The 19,318-nt window shown below is 35.2% G+C and overlaps 7 protein-coding genes across 7 annotated transcripts; 4 read left to right on the top strand and 3 right to left on the bottom strand. All coding sequences in view use genetic code 12, as the record gives it.

Annotated features, from left to right (window-relative positions):
- Positions 1–4,487: 4,487 nt before the first annotated feature.
- Positions 4,488–9,596, top strand: DASC09_004720 (uncharacterized protein; the record flags this gene model as incomplete). The annotated part of the gene is made up of 1 exon (XM_064994075.1): positions 4,488–9,596. The coding sequence occupies one exon, from the start codon at positions 4,488–4,490 to the stop codon at positions 9,594–9,596; it is 5,109 nt and encodes a 1,702-aa protein (XP_064850147.1).
- Positions 9,597–9,991: 395 nt separating this feature from the next.
- On the bottom strand, positions 9,992–10,633 carry SEC66 (Sec63 complex subunit SEC66; the record flags this gene model as incomplete). The annotated part of the gene is made up of 1 exon (XM_064994074.1): positions 9,992–10,633. The coding sequence occupies one exon, from the start codon at positions 10,631–10,633 to the stop codon at positions 9,992–9,994; it is 642 nt and encodes a 213-aa protein (XP_064850146.1).
- Positions 10,634–10,934: 301 nt separating this feature from the next.
- Positions 10,935–11,711, bottom strand: DASC09_004700 (uncharacterized protein; the record flags this gene model as incomplete). Its single annotated transcript, XM_064994073.1, has 1 exon — positions 10,935–11,711. The coding sequence occupies one exon, from the start codon at positions 11,709–11,711 to the stop codon at positions 10,935–10,937; it is 777 nt and encodes a 258-aa protein (XP_064850145.1).
- Positions 11,712–12,179: 468 nt separating this feature from the next.
- On the top strand, positions 12,180–12,821 carry DASC09_004690 (PaaI family thioesterase; the record flags this gene model as incomplete). Its single annotated transcript, XM_064994072.1, has 1 exon — positions 12,180–12,821. One exon carries the CDS (start codon positions 12,180–12,182, stop codon positions 12,819–12,821), a length of 642 nt encoding a protein of 213 aa, XP_064850144.1.
- Positions 12,822–13,163: 342 nt separating this feature from the next.
- On the top strand, positions 13,164–14,294 carry DASC09_004680 (uncharacterized protein; the record flags this gene model as incomplete). Its single annotated transcript, XM_064994071.1, has 1 exon — positions 13,164–14,294. The coding sequence occupies one exon, from the start codon at positions 13,164–13,166 to the stop codon at positions 14,292–14,294; it is 1,131 nt and encodes a 376-aa protein (XP_064850143.1).
- Positions 14,295–14,428: 134 nt separating this feature from the next.
- Positions 14,429–14,837, bottom strand: DASC09_004670 (uncharacterized protein; the record flags this gene model as incomplete). The annotated part of the gene is made up of 2 exons (XM_064994070.1): positions 14,429–14,646; positions 14,774–14,837. 2 exons carry the CDS (start codon positions 14,835–14,837, stop codon positions 14,429–14,431), a joined length of 282 nt encoding a protein of 93 aa, XP_064850142.1.
- A 414-nt stretch (positions 14,838–15,251) lies between these two features.
- On the top strand, positions 15,252–17,381 carry DASC09_004660 (dipeptidyl-peptidase III; the record flags this gene model as incomplete). Its single annotated transcript, XM_064994069.1, has 1 exon — positions 15,252–17,381. The coding sequence occupies one exon, from the start codon at positions 15,252–15,254 to the stop codon at positions 17,379–17,381; it is 2,130 nt and encodes a 709-aa protein (XP_064850141.1).
- Between the last annotated feature and the right edge of the window lie 1,937 nt (positions 17,382–19,318).

Raw genomic sequence — 19,318 nt, 5'->3', positions numbered from 1 at the left:
AAGCTTGTTTCTCCAGGTCCCCGGCCATTTTTGGCGTCCTCAAACCGTGCAATCTGTGGGTACAGATTATTATGGTGGCCGCCAACGATCCCCATCAACGGTAACTTGTGGGATTTCTGGCAAGAGGACGTTTCGAATGTTTGAGCGGTTCTTCGCTTTGTTCACTGGTGTTACCTAGTTTCGCTACCTAACCAAAGCAGTGTCTTTACAAAAGAAAAAGAAAAAAGTTGTGATAGTAGTGTTTGGGTCACATAGTTCCCTTGTCCCTTGAGAAAGCAGCAATCTGCCAAAGCCTCGGAGGTTTGCTGTTTTTTTTTTGTTTTTTTTAGCAGGAAAAAAAGAGAGAAGTACACAGGGTACTTTACTGTCTCTGAGGCTTTAGGTGAGTGAGCCAATAGTAGAAGCAAAAAAAAAGAAACGGGTAAAACTGACGCACAAGCCCAGCCATGGAGATGCAAATAATCGAACTTTAAAATATGTCTGCATGATAGTGTATCAATTGAATCATTGAGTTGGATTATACCGAATTCATAAACAAAGGTGTCTCAATAGAGTGATTTAGGTCTTGCAGTATGTTTGATACTATCACTTGTTTATTGTTCCACAAAACTGGCGTTGAATTAGGGCTATTATTTGTTATTTAGCTGGTTTCATATCATCTTTACAGAATAATTGCGTAATTGTTGAATTTAACTTTTTTTACGTTTTGATATGTGTTGTTTTTTTTTGAAGTATATCTTGAAAAAAGAAACGACATATTGTTGTTTCTTGAATATCAAAGGACAATTAAATCTAAGTCTGGTCCCCAAAATGGAATCTCCAAACACAAAAACGGATTTAGGGATTAAATCGCATCCTTTATTTTCCCGGAGAAATGACAAGCAGTCAACCCGTAATATTGGCATACTCTCAACTGTTGCTTCGTGTATTCTTTCGTATCTCTATTATATATATATATATTAGCTGAGAATTCAAAATTATCATTCCTAATGCTGAAGATGGAAATATTCTTGTTGGACCATCAAACTCTACATTGCACATGACATATAAGCGTTGTTAGTCAATAAGACACCCTTCAAACTTGCGTTTTCTCATGAAAAAAATCCCTATACAAAGAAAAAGAGTATCTCCAAAGTATCTTGTTTCCCACGGCTACCTTTTCAACCCTCATGAAATCAACAATATCGTTTCGTATATTGAACAATTTAGGCCGTAGTGCTGGTAAGTTTGTGTTTGTACACATAAAAATCAGTTATAAGTCCAAAGGAATAGTTCTTTTTCAGTACGTAAATCACTAGGAAAAATAAAATATAAATACTACCAGGTTCCTATTGTTAATATGCTGTATGTTAAGTAATTACGAGCTCCTATTGTTATTGTATCACATTTCTTAAACCGGGATCATCCTTCTGTTACTTGCATGCAATCTTGTCAAAAAATCTGGTTTCAAAATCATGAAAATATCCAATTATACGAACCTTGTTGTTGTCAAAAGATCTAGATTTTGAATATGTAAACCACTAATTACTTTTTTGACATTTATAATAGAATCCAAGAACTAAGGAGATGGTGATATTCCTCAGAAAAAGAAAAAGGCAGTACATGGAGGGCATAGAGAGCAAAAAAAAAAAAAAGAGGATAAATAAATAGAGGAATGACGATCAACGTAGCTCCAATATCGTATGATTGGAGACAATTTTTGCAATCCTATTTTTGGAATTGTTGCTTGCTGTTCCAAATTCATTCCCTTTTCATCTTGTGTGGACATCTTTAATACAAAAGTTACGACTATTACCAACAATAACATTGTATATTTCAGACTAAAAATACTATTGTCTGTGAGGTCCGTATTTGGAAACCGGCGGAGTAACGACGGTATTCGATATATTCTTCGAAGACATTTATAATAATACAAACGCATTGGTATATTACTAAGAGATCATCTTCTCAGTTTTGTATCAACAAACAGATCTCGAGTGGTGCTACTATAAAGAGACAAACTTCTAGGTATTATATTATGTGATAGCAAGCCATGCTTCCAAGAAAACGGTTTTTATGGGTCCTGTCTACACGGTTCACAAGGTGCGTGCAGTGATCTGCATTGCGTGGAAAAGTTAGGCACAGACGAAAGGCATTGTCGGCCCAAAAATGGATAATTGTTGGAAATAAGTCCAGAAACGGCAATTCTCCAGGACCAAGATACTACCAATAAGGAACAGGTGGTATTCAAGTCATCCATCTTCAAGCGGTCTTCTCAGTCACAATTCAAAGAGGACACAAAGCGATTGTTAAATAATCCTATTGAAACATCCAGAATTATTCTATGTAAGTCCCAGATTAATGTAAATCGATGTTATACGTTTAAGTTGCGCGCCTCTTTTCTCTGAAATTTCGTGGTTTTACATCTGAAACAACGACAGATTCTCAGGTTTTCCATCTTTTTCCCAAATTATAATAATTTGCTTGAAATTTTTTTTTTCTAATTATTATTATTTCAAGTTTCATTGACTTTTGCAATTCTCCAAAGAAATCTAGTTCCTACAAAATTCCTCTCAAGGGTTCAAGGGTTTTGGAGCGACTTTTAAAGTTAATTTGCGTAGTCCCTGGAGTCAACACAGAAGATCTTTTTTTAAATTTTATTACTATTATTATTTTAGTGCGCTGAAAAGTTTTGTAGCTTAACTAACACAAATCTCGCGACTATAAGTTATAAATAGATGATAAAGCCATGAAAATGATGAATATTTTACAATATTGTTATTGGTCCATTCGGGGTATCGACTCTTTACTTAAAATTTAATCATTTTTTCGTTGTTAGCACATAAACATTGGTCTAGATAGCCCCTGGGGTGTTCCTGAGGGTTTATGACCCCCGATTGAGATTTATATAGCTGCAAATCATATATGATTATATCTATAAGAAGTAAGCGGAAAAGCCGAAATTCAGCTTCTGCTTGCTAATTCATCTTTATTGTAATTATTATTATTCCGTACAAACTTACTTTCAGTCCATCGCCAACGTCAAAAGATGAGTTCTGGACTTAGTCAATGTAAGTTTTTCCAAATCCCAAGACTTTGTGTTATGAGTCTTCACAGACTTTTTCAAATTTTTAGATTTTGGTTCGCCGGCAATCAATTTTAAATATGGAGCAATGGAAGTAATTTTCAATCAAATAAAGATGAGTTTCACCGAGAATCAATATTCCTTCTTCAGCTTCCAAAGTTTCGTAGGGGTCAAATAATCTTGACCTTCGATAACGAAACATTATTGATGACTTTATTTTCGAACCATCTTTTTTTAAGTTGAACGGCAAATTGGCAAATTAATTTTAGTAATTCTCATTCACTTGGAATATTGCTCTTAAATATGTCAATATGAACATTCTAATTATGAAGGTACTGGATGCATCATAAAATTATATGGATTAATTCTCCTTGAGAAGATCTGTAAATAGTTTGCGCCTACAGAAATAATATAGATATATTCGTTTAAAAGAGAATTATTAGGTGGTGCGCTTTTAAAAGTACTTTAGATTAAAATAATAAAACATTTCTATGAATAATAAATAACTAAGAAATAACTAAATCATATTTCCTATTGTTTTCAGCTTATAATGAGAAATTAAAACTATATTTCTTGCCTTCTGGAGAAAAAGGCTTTCTATTCTGTTGCTTCAAAATTTTGACAAGTATAATTTTGATATATATGAGAAACAATTCTAGAAAAGAAAACAAATTCAGTTTCCTCTTGCTAATACATAAGTTTAGAAGACTTTTCTTTACAATTAAAAAGATTTCTTTGGTTAATCTTTTTAATTGTAAAGAACCTGCGAATTACTTTTGAAAGCCTAAGTAAAATATCACCTTCTCTTTACATAAGCGGCCTTATTTTCTAACAGTTGTTTAGTTTTTTAACATACTATATTGATTTCTTCAATATTTGCATTTTTAGCGAATAGTTACTCTACTTGAACAATAGGGTTGGTATGCTACTATTTACAAGCTCCTATCCTAGTATTTCACCAAGCAAGAAAATATATTGCATGATGAAAAGCTACGACGCGTCTATTTTTCTACTTACTGCCTCAAAATGAGTAAATTTTGGGAGGAAAAATAGTTTTAAGTGTCTCCAGCAGATGATAAGATGAAATGTGACAAAAATTCAACAATTTTCAAGTCTGGATATGATCTATCAGCTTGTAAGTCCCATTGATTATATCAAATTGACTCTGCCCAACGCGTCGCGTGTTTTTTTTTTTTCCCCACCATATTTTTTTTTTTTATTCCGCATTGGGCATCATCATCATCACATGGGAGAACGCACCACAAAAAGGTAAAAAAAAATAAAAAAAAGTGATGCTCTGAGGGCTGGCTTGTTAACCTTTACTTGCACACAGAAATAATAGTTGAACTATATCAGACTCTCAATTAAAAGGCAACTGGTTTCTTCAAAGAATAAAATGCTATTACAGTGACATACAGTCTAAATGTATCATTATTTCCTGCTGACAGAGCCATTAGAGCGTAATGCTCTTTTGCTATCCAAAGATTACTGGATGCAAGATGACAGTGCCAGCCATTGTTTTAATTGCTCAAAATCATTCACAACTTTCAGGAGAAGACATCATTGTCGACTATGCGGTCAAATATTTTGTAATACCTGTGCTATGCTTATTCCCGGTGAAAGGTTCAAACATGATGGTGATCTAAGAGTTTGTAAACTTTGTCTTTACAATTATGGTGACTCAAGCGATGATGATGATGAAGGTGACAACGATAATCACAATGATAATGAAGGTGATACTGAGGGTGATAATGATGAGTCTCGGTCTGTTACCAATATTTCATCCACAAGTAATTGCAACGTACGAGAAAGTTCATTGGAGTCTCTTGAAAGTGAAGACAGCTTACAGACCTTCGATGAAAATGTTTTCAACACTGAAAGACACCCAAAGAGAGTACCATCTTTTTCTTTTGAATCACGACACGAATTCAAAAAATTGAATGAGCCTCACGTATCAATCTCCAGAAACCATGATGAACTTACCTATTCCAAAAAGCGACTATCAAAAAGAAGCCGAAATAACCTTTCCAAACCTAATGCACCAGAAGACGCTAAGTCAACGAGGTCATCTTCACATAAACTATCTACTTACCCTAGCTCAGGAAATTTGAAACACAATAACAATTTTGATGAACTCAATAATGCTAATGCTCAATCGATAGCTGATACCGAAAAAATTTATAGAGAATTGAATCAACTTAGCAAATATCATCTTTCCAGATTTTTGCACCAAACACTTGATCTGTTTAATGTGAAAAGAAAAAATACCTGGACCAAGGCTTTAATTAATTTGATCAGCGAAATACCGGTCATAGATTTGCAACAGACCAAGGATATTAGGCTTGACATCACCGATTTTATTAATTTCAAAGAGATTTTGGGTAGTGGCCCAGAGAGTAGTTTTTATATTAATGGATTTGTGTTCACAAAGAATGTCGCAATCAATTCAATGAGGACAAAGATTAGAAACCCTAATATTATCATCATCAAATTCCCGATCGAATATTCTCAATCTACTAACCAATTTATGAGTTTTGAACAAATTTTGCCCCAGGAAAAAGAGTTTTTAGATAAATTAGTGAAAAGAATTGTTTCTATAAAACCGAAACCTGATTTACTCATTGCTGGTGCCAATGTGAGTGGTTACGCTTTAGAATTATTGGGAGATGCAGGCATCACCGTTCTTCTAAACGTTAAACATCACGTAATAACACATCTAGCAAGGTTGACACTGGCAGATATTATAACATCAGTGGAAAAGTTGACATTCAGTCCCAAGTTGGGCCATTGCGGCAATTTTGAAATCAAAGTCTATCCTTTCAAAAACTTGAAGAAAAGCTTTGCTTTTTTCAATGAGTGTCCAGTAAATTTGGGCGGGACCGCAATAATCAGGGACAACGATGCTCAAAACTTGAAAAAGGTCAAAAGTATTGCGGAATTTATCATATATTGCATGTTTCATTTAAAATTGGAAACCCATTATTTCAGGGACACATTTGTTTCCATGAACAAACAAATATTACTTGATGATTTGAAAGAAAAACGTCAAAGCATTTTGAAAAATGTTGGTGGTTATTTCTGGGAGTTTCTTGTCAACTTCAATAAATCTTTGTATTCTATTTCCCCATCAGTTATCATCCCTATGCCATATTTATTGGACCAGGCAAGAATTTTTCAGAAGCATTTGGATGTGCTTCAATCTAAATATTCCATTAATAATTTATCAATTGATGATTGCAAAGAAATCATTAATAATTCCAATGTCAGAAAAGATTTCAAGTTTGATGATAACAATTTACATAAAGTGGCCAAATTAATTCTTCAATATAAACTTAAAACATTGACTGGTCAATTCAAATCTTATTCTAGACAATGGGATACCTTCTTCAACCACCAACCAAATTTATTGGAAGTTTCAACTCATCAAAACATTTGTTTTTCTTATTCTACCACCTTAAGCAAAAATGGGAACTATTGTTTCTTTCCAAAAATTCTTCAAATTGAGTATTATCTCGACTACAATGATTCAACATTGGGTCAATATGTGGAACACGAAATCACACAGGCCAATAGTCCATGCCCAGAGAGTTGCGGAGGAAAGTTTATTGATCACTACAAAACGTATACACATGGTAATGCTAAATTGATTGTTTCGATAGAGAAAATAGCATGTCCAATCCCTGGTTTGCAGCATGTTATATTAATGTGGAGTGTTTGCAAAAAATGTGGTCACAAAACCCCAGTCATACCCATGAATGATACAACTTGGAAATTTTCATTTGGGAAATTCTTGGAATTATCATTTTTATCTATCCCATTGACTGTATCTTATGAAGAATGTGGCCATGATGCCCAGAGAGATAGAGTCAAATATTTTGGATTTTATGATATGGCAATTAAAGTTGAATACGAAACCATCGATTTGTTTGAGTTGCATTTGCCACTAAACAAAATCCAATGGAAGCCAGATAGCAGTATTAACCTTAAAACGGAACTCTATGATCAAGTGATCGAAAAAACAAACATCTTATTTGACAGTATCATTGACCGGCTCCAATCTGCAAAGCTTGATACCACAAACCAAGATAAACTTGATTTTGCTATGGAAAAAATTGAGAGCCTTATTAGTTTAGCCATTGAGAATAAGCACTCAACCATGGACCATATTAATGAAATATTCAAGATCTCGGCTCCCACAGATTATATTTCAATGAATGTTGTTTTGAAAAATATCCAAGAGTATTGTATTCAATGGAATGAAGAGTTTGCTGAATTTGAAAAAAATTTCCTACCAGAGCTTTCAAAAGTATCATCGCTACAATTCCTCAAATTCTTTGATAAAGAAGCGGCACTGGTTGCTAACGCCGGTGAAAAAACCCATGAAAACTTGCAAGAAGAGAATTGTTTGGAATGTGAAGAAAAAGAGCCAAATGACCAAATCGTTACGGAAGAAAAAATTGATAACCAGCAAGTTGTTGAAATGGAAGAAGGCAAAGAAGTTGGAGATGATAACGGCGCCGGCGAAGCAAAGATTCAACATGATGAATCAACCGACAATAACAAAGAATATGTAACTGCCAAAATTCCACTAAAGCCCAAATATGTGAGTAAAGTATCTATGATTCCGAAATTGAAATTGAATAACACCAAAGTTAGAGAGAAGATTTCGCAAATGGAGGCATTGATTGCCAACGGAAATCCCACAGATAGTATAGTTCTGTCTAGGTCACCGTCAATTAAGAGTCCAACGTCATTGACAGCTGACTCTCAAAGCCCAATCAAAAAAGATTTTGAGTCTTATCATCCAAAAGTGTCTAAATTGAAAACATACTTTGATCATATGCAAATGAAATTCAACCAACAACTCGAGGAGCAAAGAAAAATTGAAAGGAAATTATACGAAAGCAAATTACGGTCCATTCCAAAAATTGATTCTCAACAAACTGTAGAGATTTTCAAGAATGTCGATGATGCTTTCAATGATCAAGAATTAAAATACAATGAAGACAAGATCAAGGCCAATCCATTTACTGATATCGAGGAGAATCAAGAAGATTGTGCAAATGATAATGATGATGATAACAGTGTTCGTGAGGCTGCCGAGGTGCTCAATTTGGACGTGAATAATGAATCTGAATCCAAGGAAAACTCCAAAGAAATACCAACTGATGAGAGATCCAACTTCTTTGAAAATTTGGAATCCCTAAATATTCAATTTTCTGGCGAAGATGTAAATAAGCCATCGACTAATAACGATAAAGATACTTGCAATGAAGATGATACTAGTAACGAAGATAATAGTGGGAATTCTGAAGTTACCAACAATGGTAATAACAATTATCATAAAGCAAGCGTTGAAGAGAAAAATTCATTATTTATCATGTTCAAGAAGTTGTTAGCCGATAGATCAGAATTATTTAAGCCAATTGAATCACCATTGAGTCCATCAGAACATATATTTGTGGAATCTGACGTGATCATTAGAGATGACGAACCGGGATCTGTCATTGCATTTGCCTTGAGTTCCAAAGACTATTTACAAAAAGTCCAGATGATGAAACTTGAAAACTTAGTGTCTTTAAACATTCCGAACCCTGAATCCATCAAAATCACTGCTGGTAGTAAATTGGAGGATGAATTATTGCACAATCAGATGTTGAAGACCACGGCAATCCATTTGAAATATCAGTTTTTGGATAACAATGCAATTTTGTCTTGTAAAGTTTTCTTTGTGGAACAATTTGAAGCTTTTCGGGAGAAGTGTGGTTTGAAGTTTGATTTCATTCAAAGTTTATCAAGATGTGTCAAGTGGGATTCTAGTGGTGGCAAAAGTGGCTCGGCATTCCTTAAAACTTTAGATGATAGATTGGTGATCAAGCAGTTATCATATTCTGAATTGGATTCTTTTGTGAAAATGGCACCAAGTTATTTTGAATATATGGCCCAAGCTTTGTTTCACGACTTGCCTACTGCTCTAGGAAAAATCTTTGGGTTTTATCAGATTGTTATTAAGAATCCTACCACCGGTAAAAACTTTAAGATGGACGTCATTATAATGGAGAATCTTTTTTACAATCGTAGGAACCTTAAGATCTTTGATTTGAAAGGGTCTATGAGAAACAGGCATGTTGAACAGACTGGAAAAGAGAATGAGGTTTTATTGGATGAAAATATGGTGGAATTAATTTTTGATTCTCCTTTGTTCATGAGAAATCATAATAAGAAGCATCTTAGAGCGTGTTTATGGAATGATACATTGTTTTTAAGCAAAATGAATGTGATGGATTATTCTTTGGTGATTGGAATTGATTGGGAGAAAAACGAAATTGTTGCAGGGTTGATTGACTATGTCAGAACCTTCACCTGGGATAAGAAATTGGAAAGCTGGGTAAAAGAAAAAGGTTTGGTTGGTGGGATAAAAAGAAAGCCTACTGTTGTTACCCCAAAGCAGTACAAATCAAGATTTAGAGCTGCGATGGAAAAGTATGTTATTCTCGTTCCTGATTCATGGCACATCAATACAAACCCGTGATTCCCTTTGTTCATGATATTTGCTAATGATCTTTTTTTTTTAAAAAAAAAATTTCGCATAATAATTTTATTTACTTTTAATGGTTTATTCTTAATTTTTTCATCATGAGATACATATATATATATATTAGAACATTTTGGATACAAAGGAAAAACAAAGAAAACAAAGTGCTAATGCTTAATGAGTGATTTATGATTCGAAATTAACTTCATCTATAAAAATGGGAAACCTGCCCACATTGTAAACAGATAAATATTTGAAAACAAGCCACTCTCTGCTTCTAAACGACTTGATAATATCCAAGAAAATATTTTTTTTTAAAAAAAGGGAAAAGCTCAATAAAATTACAAAATTTCTGGTATGTTCAAAAAAGTATGTCTTTAAGGTCCAAGATTTCATGGACGTTTAACATCAATTTTCATTTGTGGTCTATTAGCAACAAGCTTTTCAAGATATTCTTTTGTCAACCCCCATTGTTTCGCCTGGTCAGCATTCAACAGATCGATGGCCCCGACCCTTCTTTTCAATGCCTCGTTGAAGGTGATTTCTTGTAATAGTGGGAAGAAGCTTGGGGCCCACCCTTTCTTAATGCCTTCGACCTCTTTTGCGATATTTTGGATCTCCAATTCTTCGAATTTCTTGGCAAAGTTGTATCTGGTGAATAATTCATCGCCAATGGACCCAGCTTGGTACATCTTGGTGATGGATTGTTCGCATTCTTTCAACTTGATGGTTCTTCTGATCGACTCGGAAGCCCATCTGAAGAGCGCGGCTTTCAATACTTTGTCATTAGGTTTTGGATCCTGCGCTGCCAATTCAAAATACACTTGCTTCTGTATGTTTGGTGGGAAGAACGGTTTGGTATGTGATAACTTGTTGATATATCTCTTTCTATAGATCTTTGAAAAAGTGATCAACGCGGTCAAGATGATTGCCACATAAATCAACGGGGTGTAAACAGAGATCTTGGTGATTTTTTCGGTGGCCTCTTCAGCGAAGTCTTCATAAGTAGAGTTGGTAAAGTTTTCAGATGACATCTTTAAGGATAGTTGGATATCGTGGACAACAATATTGTTGTCATAGTAATAGCACTTGATATACTGAACACCTTTTTCTTTGTTTTTCCATCGAAAAAAAAATACGTGCGTTTAGATTTATACAGTCTCATCAGTCTCATCAGTCTCATCGCAATATAGTGCAAATCCAATAATATATTATACTTATACATCAGAATATGATAATATATAATAACAAATAATATTTAATAATATGTAATATTTCACAAGATAAGCATGATCATTATTCAGGAAATGTTAATGAAAAAAAAAAAAGGCTGATTCAGAGTTTCTGTTTCCCTTCTTTCACAGCAAGAAGCTCTTCCTCTTTTGATTCATGTTCAGTATCCTCACTTTCACCTTCATCACTTTCCTCCTCTTCAAAGAAAGCCGCAAACATTATAGTCGGGGGCAGGTTTCCTTCCTTTCTGAAGTCTTCTTTTGTTTCAATTTTTTCAACCTCAACATCAACATCAACCTCTTCTTCTTCACTTTCATTCATTGCAATTTCCATCGAGCCTTTTATTTCTTCCAATAGCTCTTCGCTATTTTCCAAATACTTGGAATCTTGAAATTTCACATTCTTCAAAGGATCCGTATTAATAATAGCTTTCAACTTTGATCTCTTTTCTTCCAGTTCTTTCTTCTTTGTTTCTGGTTGTTTCGCAAAATATTCCAGCAATCTTTTTGACTTCTCCACCTCTTTTACCGTTCTTCCACCTTCCAAAGTTCTATAGTTATTTCTTATTTCTTGGTTGCTGGATCTGTCTTTAGCGATCTTGTTGCCTTGTGCTTTCAACTGCTGGACAAACCCTCCTTTCCCTCCCCTTAGCGGTATTCGTAGATTCAACCTGATTAATTTGTGACAATCTATCTGTTTCAAGGATTCATACACTCGAATATCGTTTTTACCAAAATAAATTCTTGCAGTGTCTTGAATCGTTGACGGGAGACTGGTCACCAACATATCATATAATTGTTCTCCCGAAGTCTCTTCTTTAATGATAACACCGGCTATATCAGGCAATCCATTTATACATTTTAATTTTACCTCAACCATCTTGTATATTATGTATTACTCACATAAGGAAAATCCTCATCTCATCTCATCGCCTTTATCGTTGCACTTTTTTTCAGGGTTCTTCGCCATCGGAGCTCCGGGTTACATATACTGTCACCCCGGGTGTTTACGCTATAGTGTTTAGTACTTACTTCTCATCAAATGTAAGGAATATTCTATTCGTATACCCAACCTTGTGGTTATCATGTGAGAACATCAAAATTATTAATCATCTCTCTCCCTCATTATCCTTATGATCATCATTGCCTCCTCGCTTGTATCTATAAGTAGACCACAACGAAAGAACCGAAGTTAGGCCACCTGGCCGGTTTTAGCTTGATATGAAGTGCAGATCAAATGAAAAAAAACTTTAGGGAAAGAAGCAAAAAAATGAGATGAAATAAAGAATATAGATCTCTTTTTCTGGAAATTACAAATTGAGCAAGAAAGAAAAAAAGTTTTTGCGATATGGGAGAAGTTATTCGACCTCTTGGCTCGCTAGTTATGCAAAAAGTTGAAAGCCATTGGTTTCTCAAGAAATTGGAATCCAACGGTTTTAAGAGATGTCCATATATAACAGCTAGTAAAAAAAATGCCAACAAGAGTTTTACCTACGATACCTTGTTGAGGGATGGGATGATATACCCGGATCCAATCGTCTATTCCAAGTTATATTTCAGCGAAAAAGTTAGAGAAAAACCAGGTGATGGCAAGGAAATCCCCAATGAGTTGGTCGCGGTGTACTGCTTGGGTGAAAATATTCATGGTTATTCAGGCTTGGTACATGGAGGTGCCATCAGTACCATTTTTGATGATATGCTATTGAAATGCTGCCTTCCTTTAGTTCATGGCGATATCCCCATCGCTGTCACCAGACGTTTGAACATAACCTATAATAAACCGGTTCCGGTTGAAAGTCACATAGTCATAAAGACATACGTAGTAAAGACTACCCATAGAAGATACATTATTAAAGGAACATTGGAGCTACTTTCTGATCAGGATAAAGAAAACCCTCCTGTTTATGCGGAGGCCTTGGGTGATTTTATCGAGCCTGGAAAAAAAGCGAGTGGACATCTTAAATTGCATAAACTACATAGCAAATTGTGACTGATTTTCTTTGTATTTATTTTAACTAATTTACTTTGCATTTGTTTTACTTCCTGTGGTTTGTTTGATGAAGTGGGCATTTCGATGGCCGTTTTTTTCTATCTTTCCTTCATTTATCTGATGAAATGCAGGAAAAACGTTCACCATGCATGAGAGTTTATTATATCTTTCTTTCTTTCTTTTTCTTTTTTTCTTTTCTTTTCTTTGTTGCTCTTTTTTTTTTCATTCAAATGGCTTATTCTTTTTTGCACCATATAACTTCATTGTATTCCATTGAATATTCTTTTTCGATAATAGAGCTTTTACTTGTACTTTTTACTTTCTCTTTGGCCATAGGAGGCAATGTTGACTGATAAATCATATGACCATGGTCTTTTAGAGCACTTATTTGGTAATGAATACACTCGCAAAAGAGTAATCTCTGCTAGATTAAGAAAAGAAGATCCAGAGATCAAACAGTTGAAATTGAGACATTATTTAGGGGACTCTTATAATAATAATTACCACCAAGCTGAAACCTCGGATTTATCATCTGCCAGAACTCTGCACACCAATATATACAGATTTCAAAGTGTAAACGTTGAGGTGGCAAAAAAATCCGCAAACAAAAAAGAATCTGTGACGTTGTTTGAATTACAAGATGAGACCACTGATGATAAGTACGTGATTAAGAGCTTCAGCGATAACCATTTTTTGAACCGAAGACATTATAGAAGGCTAACAAATGCCAATAGCTCTTATCACGGATTAGAGAATTTTTCAAAATGGAAGATCGCAAACTGTTTTTCCAGAGATGAGCATGATTTTATCAGGGCGTTAGTGAACATACCGAAAGCCAAAGCAACATCAAAGCTGGAGAGTTTGGCACATGTTTATCAACAGAGAAAAAGAACTTCCTGCAACCATCAAAGATTGACCATGCTTGATTCAAAGCGCAAAAACTCAAAAGAAATGACCTCGACTGCATATTTCCAATATTGTTATAAGTACAATCTTTATGTTATAGAAAGAATGCATTTTGACAGTCTCTTCATGTACCATATCAAAGGAATTCGTGTTAAACATCCTTATAATAGGAATTTTGTGCCATCGCACATTCAGTGTTATGATCCTAGTAGGTTTAATAGAATTTTTAGACATATAATGGAAATGAATCAATTTTTTGCCAAAAATCCATTAGCTAGGGCTTCAGAAAGTACTAACACCGAAAACGAAAATCATAATAAAGACAAGTACGAGGATGACGATGAATACAGTGATGATGATGGCCAACAATCAAGTGGGCCTTTTTTCATCCGTAGTTTATCTGACTTCAAAGAGCTATATCCAAATATTGATATCTCAAATAAGGACACATACAATGAACAATATTACGAGATCAAGTTGATCCGTGATTGGCTAGTTGCTAATGGGCATATTAATGAAGGTAAAAAAGTTCCAAGGAGCTCAGTTTTCATTGAGCAAGATCCCTGAAACACATGCCGAAGCAAATGTTGACATTTTATAGATACTTTTTTTTTTTTCAATTTCCTCTTTCCCAATTCCTTTTTTTCCTAACCTTTTATTGATCGTTTTCTCTTTTCTATATTACATAATAATGATATTCATCAATTCCCGCAGTATTTTGTAAGTAAGTTGTGTCTAGCTTGGGCTACCGATGAAGGTCCTGACATGTTGATTGCTTGTTTCTCGGTATTGGTCAAATTGCTGGCCTTAGACACATTGAGAGAGGATATGAGCAAGTAGTCCTGGTTTTCCAAGGAGTTGGCAATTATCTGCTTCTTCTTCTGTGATTCGAATATGTTGGACATGGCTGATGATGTTGCTGTTGTTGTTGTTGTTGTTGTTGTTGTTGTTGTTGTTGTTGTTGTTTTCGTCATCGTCATCTTAAAAAAAAAAAAAAAAATCGACGATGCGAGTCAGGGCTTCAAATATCTTCCAGCTCCTCACACGTTGGTTGGTGCCAAAAAATGCCACTGGTGTGTGGCGATAATTCCTAGTCTTCTGTTCATGCATTGATGTTCTTTGGTGGTGGTAGATGAGGAATTATCCAATATATCACATATATGTATACATGTGTGATATTAATAATTATTCTCGTTTGCACACTTTGAGAGCAGTGGAAAAAGAGTCAAAAAAAAAAAAAAATACTTCGTTTCGACGAGACCACAGCCAATATTCGGGTTGAGAATAGGACCCTGTGTGTTCGAAGACTTGATGATCCTAAGGCACTAGTTGCCGCGCTTAGTGGGATTTCGGGGAGGTTAATTGGTGCCTTAGAGTCCTCATGGCATCCTGTTTTTTTCCCTGCGCTTTTTTTTTTCTCACCAAAAACAGCCAAAAATTTCTGTCGCCGTGTATCATTGTTATGATGGCCAACCAACTACAAATACACACTGTTTCCTGTCGTTTCTTTTTTATCATTCACATATGAGAAGCTTCATCAAACCCGTGTCTTCCATTGTGTACAGAAGAAAAATGTCGTCCCAATTCTTTGCTGATCACAAGCCTCCAATTTGCTCTTTGAACGCCAAACATCACTTCGAAAACTTGACGGAAAAAGAACAAAAATACGCTTACTATTTACACAAAGCCAGTCACTTGGGGTCCAGAGCTGTTTTGAAATCCGTCAGTAATGAATCAAACTCCATTTTCGATTTGATTCTTGAGTTCCACAAGAGCATTGGTGGCGATTATCTGGCATTGAAATCAGAATTTGGTGATGACCAAGTCGAAGGCTATTTGGAATATGCCAGTCAATTCTTGGGAAATTTGGGTAACTTCAAATCTTTTGGGGATGTGAAGTTCATTCCAAGCATTGATGAGTCAGTGTTCACCAAAATCATCAAGTCCAGTAATGATGATAAAATCATTTCCTTGTATAATGGTATTAGCGCCAAGATATTCTCCACAAACGAAAATGATATTTTGCTTGGTTTGAATAAGGATCAATCTCATATTAACTCTTCATACTACGTTGGGGCCCCCTTCACCGATAACGAAATCAAAACTGTCAACAGAGTTTTAACCACTCACAAAATCTTCCCAGAAAACACCAGAGTGGAAAAGATCTCCTCTAGCGAATTCAATTTGCTAATTGCTTCTGGAGAAAATTCAAACACAGTTCCAGATGAGTACCCGGCTAAACCAATTGAGTTCCAAATCGATGGCAAAAATGCCACTTTGGCCATGAAATTCGGTGATCACTCCGAACAATTTGCTAAAATTGCAGAAAATTTCGAAAAGGCCAAAGCCGTCGCCGCCAATGAAACTCAAGTTGCTATGTTAGATGCCTACGCTAAATCCTTTAGAACTGGTTCATTGGAATCCCACAGAGAATCTCAAAAGAAATGGGTCAAAGATATTGGTCCAAAAGTGGAAAGTAACATTGGTTTTATCGAAACTTACAGAGATCCATATGGAATTAGAGGTGAGTGGGAAGGTTTAGTTAGTACTGTTAATCAAGAAAGAACTGAAAAGTTTGGTAATTTGGTTAACAACGCCGAAAAATTCATCAAGACTTTGCCATGGGACAAAGCCTTCGAAAAAGATACCTTCACTCCACCAGATTTCACCTCTTTGGAAGTCATTACTTTCGCTGGTAGTGGCATTCCAGCAGGTATCAATATTCCAAACTATGATGATATCAGAATCAACATTGGTTTCAAAAATGTCAGTTTGGGTAATATTTTGAATGCCAAAGATTCATCGAATAAACCAGTCACCTTCATTGAAGAAAAATTGAATGAGTTATTCAAATCCACCCAAGGTGAGGCCTTCGAGGTTCAGGTTGGTATTCACGAATTATTGGGTCATGGTTCTGGTAAATTGTTGATGCAGGAAACAGATGAAAGGTATAATTTCGATTCATTGAATCCCCCATTAGGTCTTGATGATAAGCCAGTTAAAACTTTCTATAAGAAAAATACTACATGGGGTTCAGTTTTCGGTCAACTAGCTGGTCCTTATGAAGAATGCCGTGCAGAATCTGTCGCCATGTATTTGATTACCAACCGTGAATTATTGAGTATCTTTGGTATTACTGACAAAAAGAGACAAGATGAAATTATCCACATCGGATACTTGTTGATGGCCAGAGCCGGTTTGGTCGGTTTAGAATTCTGGGATCCAAACACTAAGAAATGGGGTCAACCACACATGCAAGCTAGATTCTCCATATTGAAGACCTTCTTGGAAGCTGGTGAAGACTTTGTTAAGTTCAAATACAGTGACAAAGAAAACTTTTCTGATTTAAGGATTGTTTTGGATGAATCCAAGATTGAAACTGTTGGTCAGCCTGCTATCGGCAAATATTTGAAAGAATTACATGTCTTCAAGTGTAGTGCTGACTTTGAAGGTGGCTCTAAGTTGTTCTTGGATAGAAGCAGTGTTCCAGAAGATATTGCGAAATTCAGAGACGTTGTGTTATCTAAGAAGTTGCCAAGAAAGCAATTTGTTCAACCAAACATCATTTTAAAGGAAGGCAACACTCTCGAGTACAAAGAATATCCATTGACTTCCGAAGGTATGATCCAAAGTTTTGTTGAGAGAGAAGTTTAAATAACAAAGAAAAAAAAAAGGAAAAAAAAAAAAAATTCTGAAAAGTTATTGTCCCATTTAATTTCCAAGTATAAAATAATTATTATTTCTTCTTATAGATCTGTCTAAACTTTTAAAGGTTTGAGTTTCGTACATGTCTAATTATGATAATATAAACAATATATAATTAAAACTTGAAATATTTCAGAATCGTGTAGAGTGAAGGAACAAGCACTTTTAAATGAATACAAAATATGTTTTACATCTCAGTTGGCAAATTCTTTTTTGGAATGCAATACAAATCTTCCTGTATAAAGGTGCGTTTTAACAGACTTTCCCTTTTGGGCGAAACTCATAGAGTATAACTCTTGGTACAAATCTGGAATCCTACAAAGAAAAATGAAATAAATTTTAAGGGCCCGCAGAATAACATCACAGCAATGCCCAAGGGCACCAACTTTCGTTATTCTGTGAGCCCATACATTCTAACTATACACAATGATAAGGTCCATCCTATTGGAAGCTGTAAAAACGGCTCATGCCTGCCTTTTGTGCTATCTCTCTAGCCATTACGAATAAATCTGTAACCAATGGACAATAAGCATCTTGCGGATCAATCACCTAGAAACAGTATTCCATGAAATGACTTCACTAATCAACTTTCATTCCTTCCATAATATCCTTCATCTTGCGCTTCTTCGTTCCCATTTCTTAACCATATCCATCATAATTTACACCTCGAAGTTTGTTCCCGGAATGTTCATAGTTATGCAGAAGCGGAATAGTTTGTATTGGATTTAGCAAACAGAGAGATACAACTTTGTCAGGAATTTTATCAAACTTTGAATATTGTGATAATCAACCAAAAGAAATTGGAAATACCTATTATCTATACCGATAATAAATCAGCTAGAGGTTTTCTTTATTCCAAAATGGTAATCAATGAAAATAGGTATTATGTGCTGGATATCCAGCACCTGCTAATATATTATTGGTATATTTCACATTGCCAATAATACAAATGATTCCAATTAACAGCATTATTTGACTGTAACAGCGAGTACAAGAACATGATTAGCACATGTCTATATATCCCAAGATATTCTTGATAAGCAATTTCCACGGCCAAACCAAGGAGGTAGATTACGCTACCTACCAGGATTGGTAACACAAAAATGCCTTTGAAATATCTCAAGTTTCCCCAGCAGGATCCAAAGTGATCCGTCATAATCTCCTGAATCTAGCTCAAGATTTCATAGGAAGCCTGTTCCACGGCCAGGTTCCGGAAGGATTGACTGTCCCACCTTTACCTAGTATCACATGAGACACTTTCCAACAACCCTGAGCATCCTCGCTGGACCCAAAGAAGGCTGTCACGCCCTCCTGGGTCTATCTCATGTCTTTTGACCGGACATTATTTAGTCTCTTTTGGAAAAGATTTAAGAAATGGCCTTCATTCACGCTATGTTGGGTGCAATTTATTTAATAGATACTGCCTAATATGTGCCTCCACTGTTACTGGCGCTATATATTAATGTTTGTCTTGCTTGTAGACCGTCCCTTGTCTTATCTAGTTTTTTGTTTTGTTTTGTTGTTCAAAATTGTTTGAGAAAATTTTCTCTTGTAAGTGTGCGGTTAGTAATATCTAATACAGCCTACATGCATTAAACTTTACATATGACATTGAGCGATTCTCTTTTTTTCAACTATTGAACCAATAAACTCAAACTAAATTATATATTATTATATTAGAAATTTTTTGAGATGGACAATGCAGCCATAAAGAGGTGTTGAAATGTTGCTTTAAGTAAAGTGCAAGCTATAATAGTTTGATTTTGTCTATCACTTAACTTAAGGGTACTTTATGTGATTTTGTGTACTATAGTGGAACGATGTTTTTACGACGAGAAAAAGGCCGGACACTTATGTACTATAATTGCCTCTTCTGATAAAAGTGT

This window comes from Saccharomycopsis crataegensis (genome assembly GCF_037102585.1).
Source record: "Saccharomycopsis crataegensis DNA, jcf7180000000072, whole genome shotgun sequence".
In the NCBI taxonomy this organism is placed as follows: domain Eukaryota; kingdom Fungi; phylum Ascomycota; class Saccharomycetes; order Ascoideales; family Saccharomycopsidaceae; genus Saccharomycopsis; species Saccharomycopsis crataegensis.
Note: the sequence above shows the minus strand (reverse complement) of the source record. Positions and strands in the feature narration are given on the sequence as shown.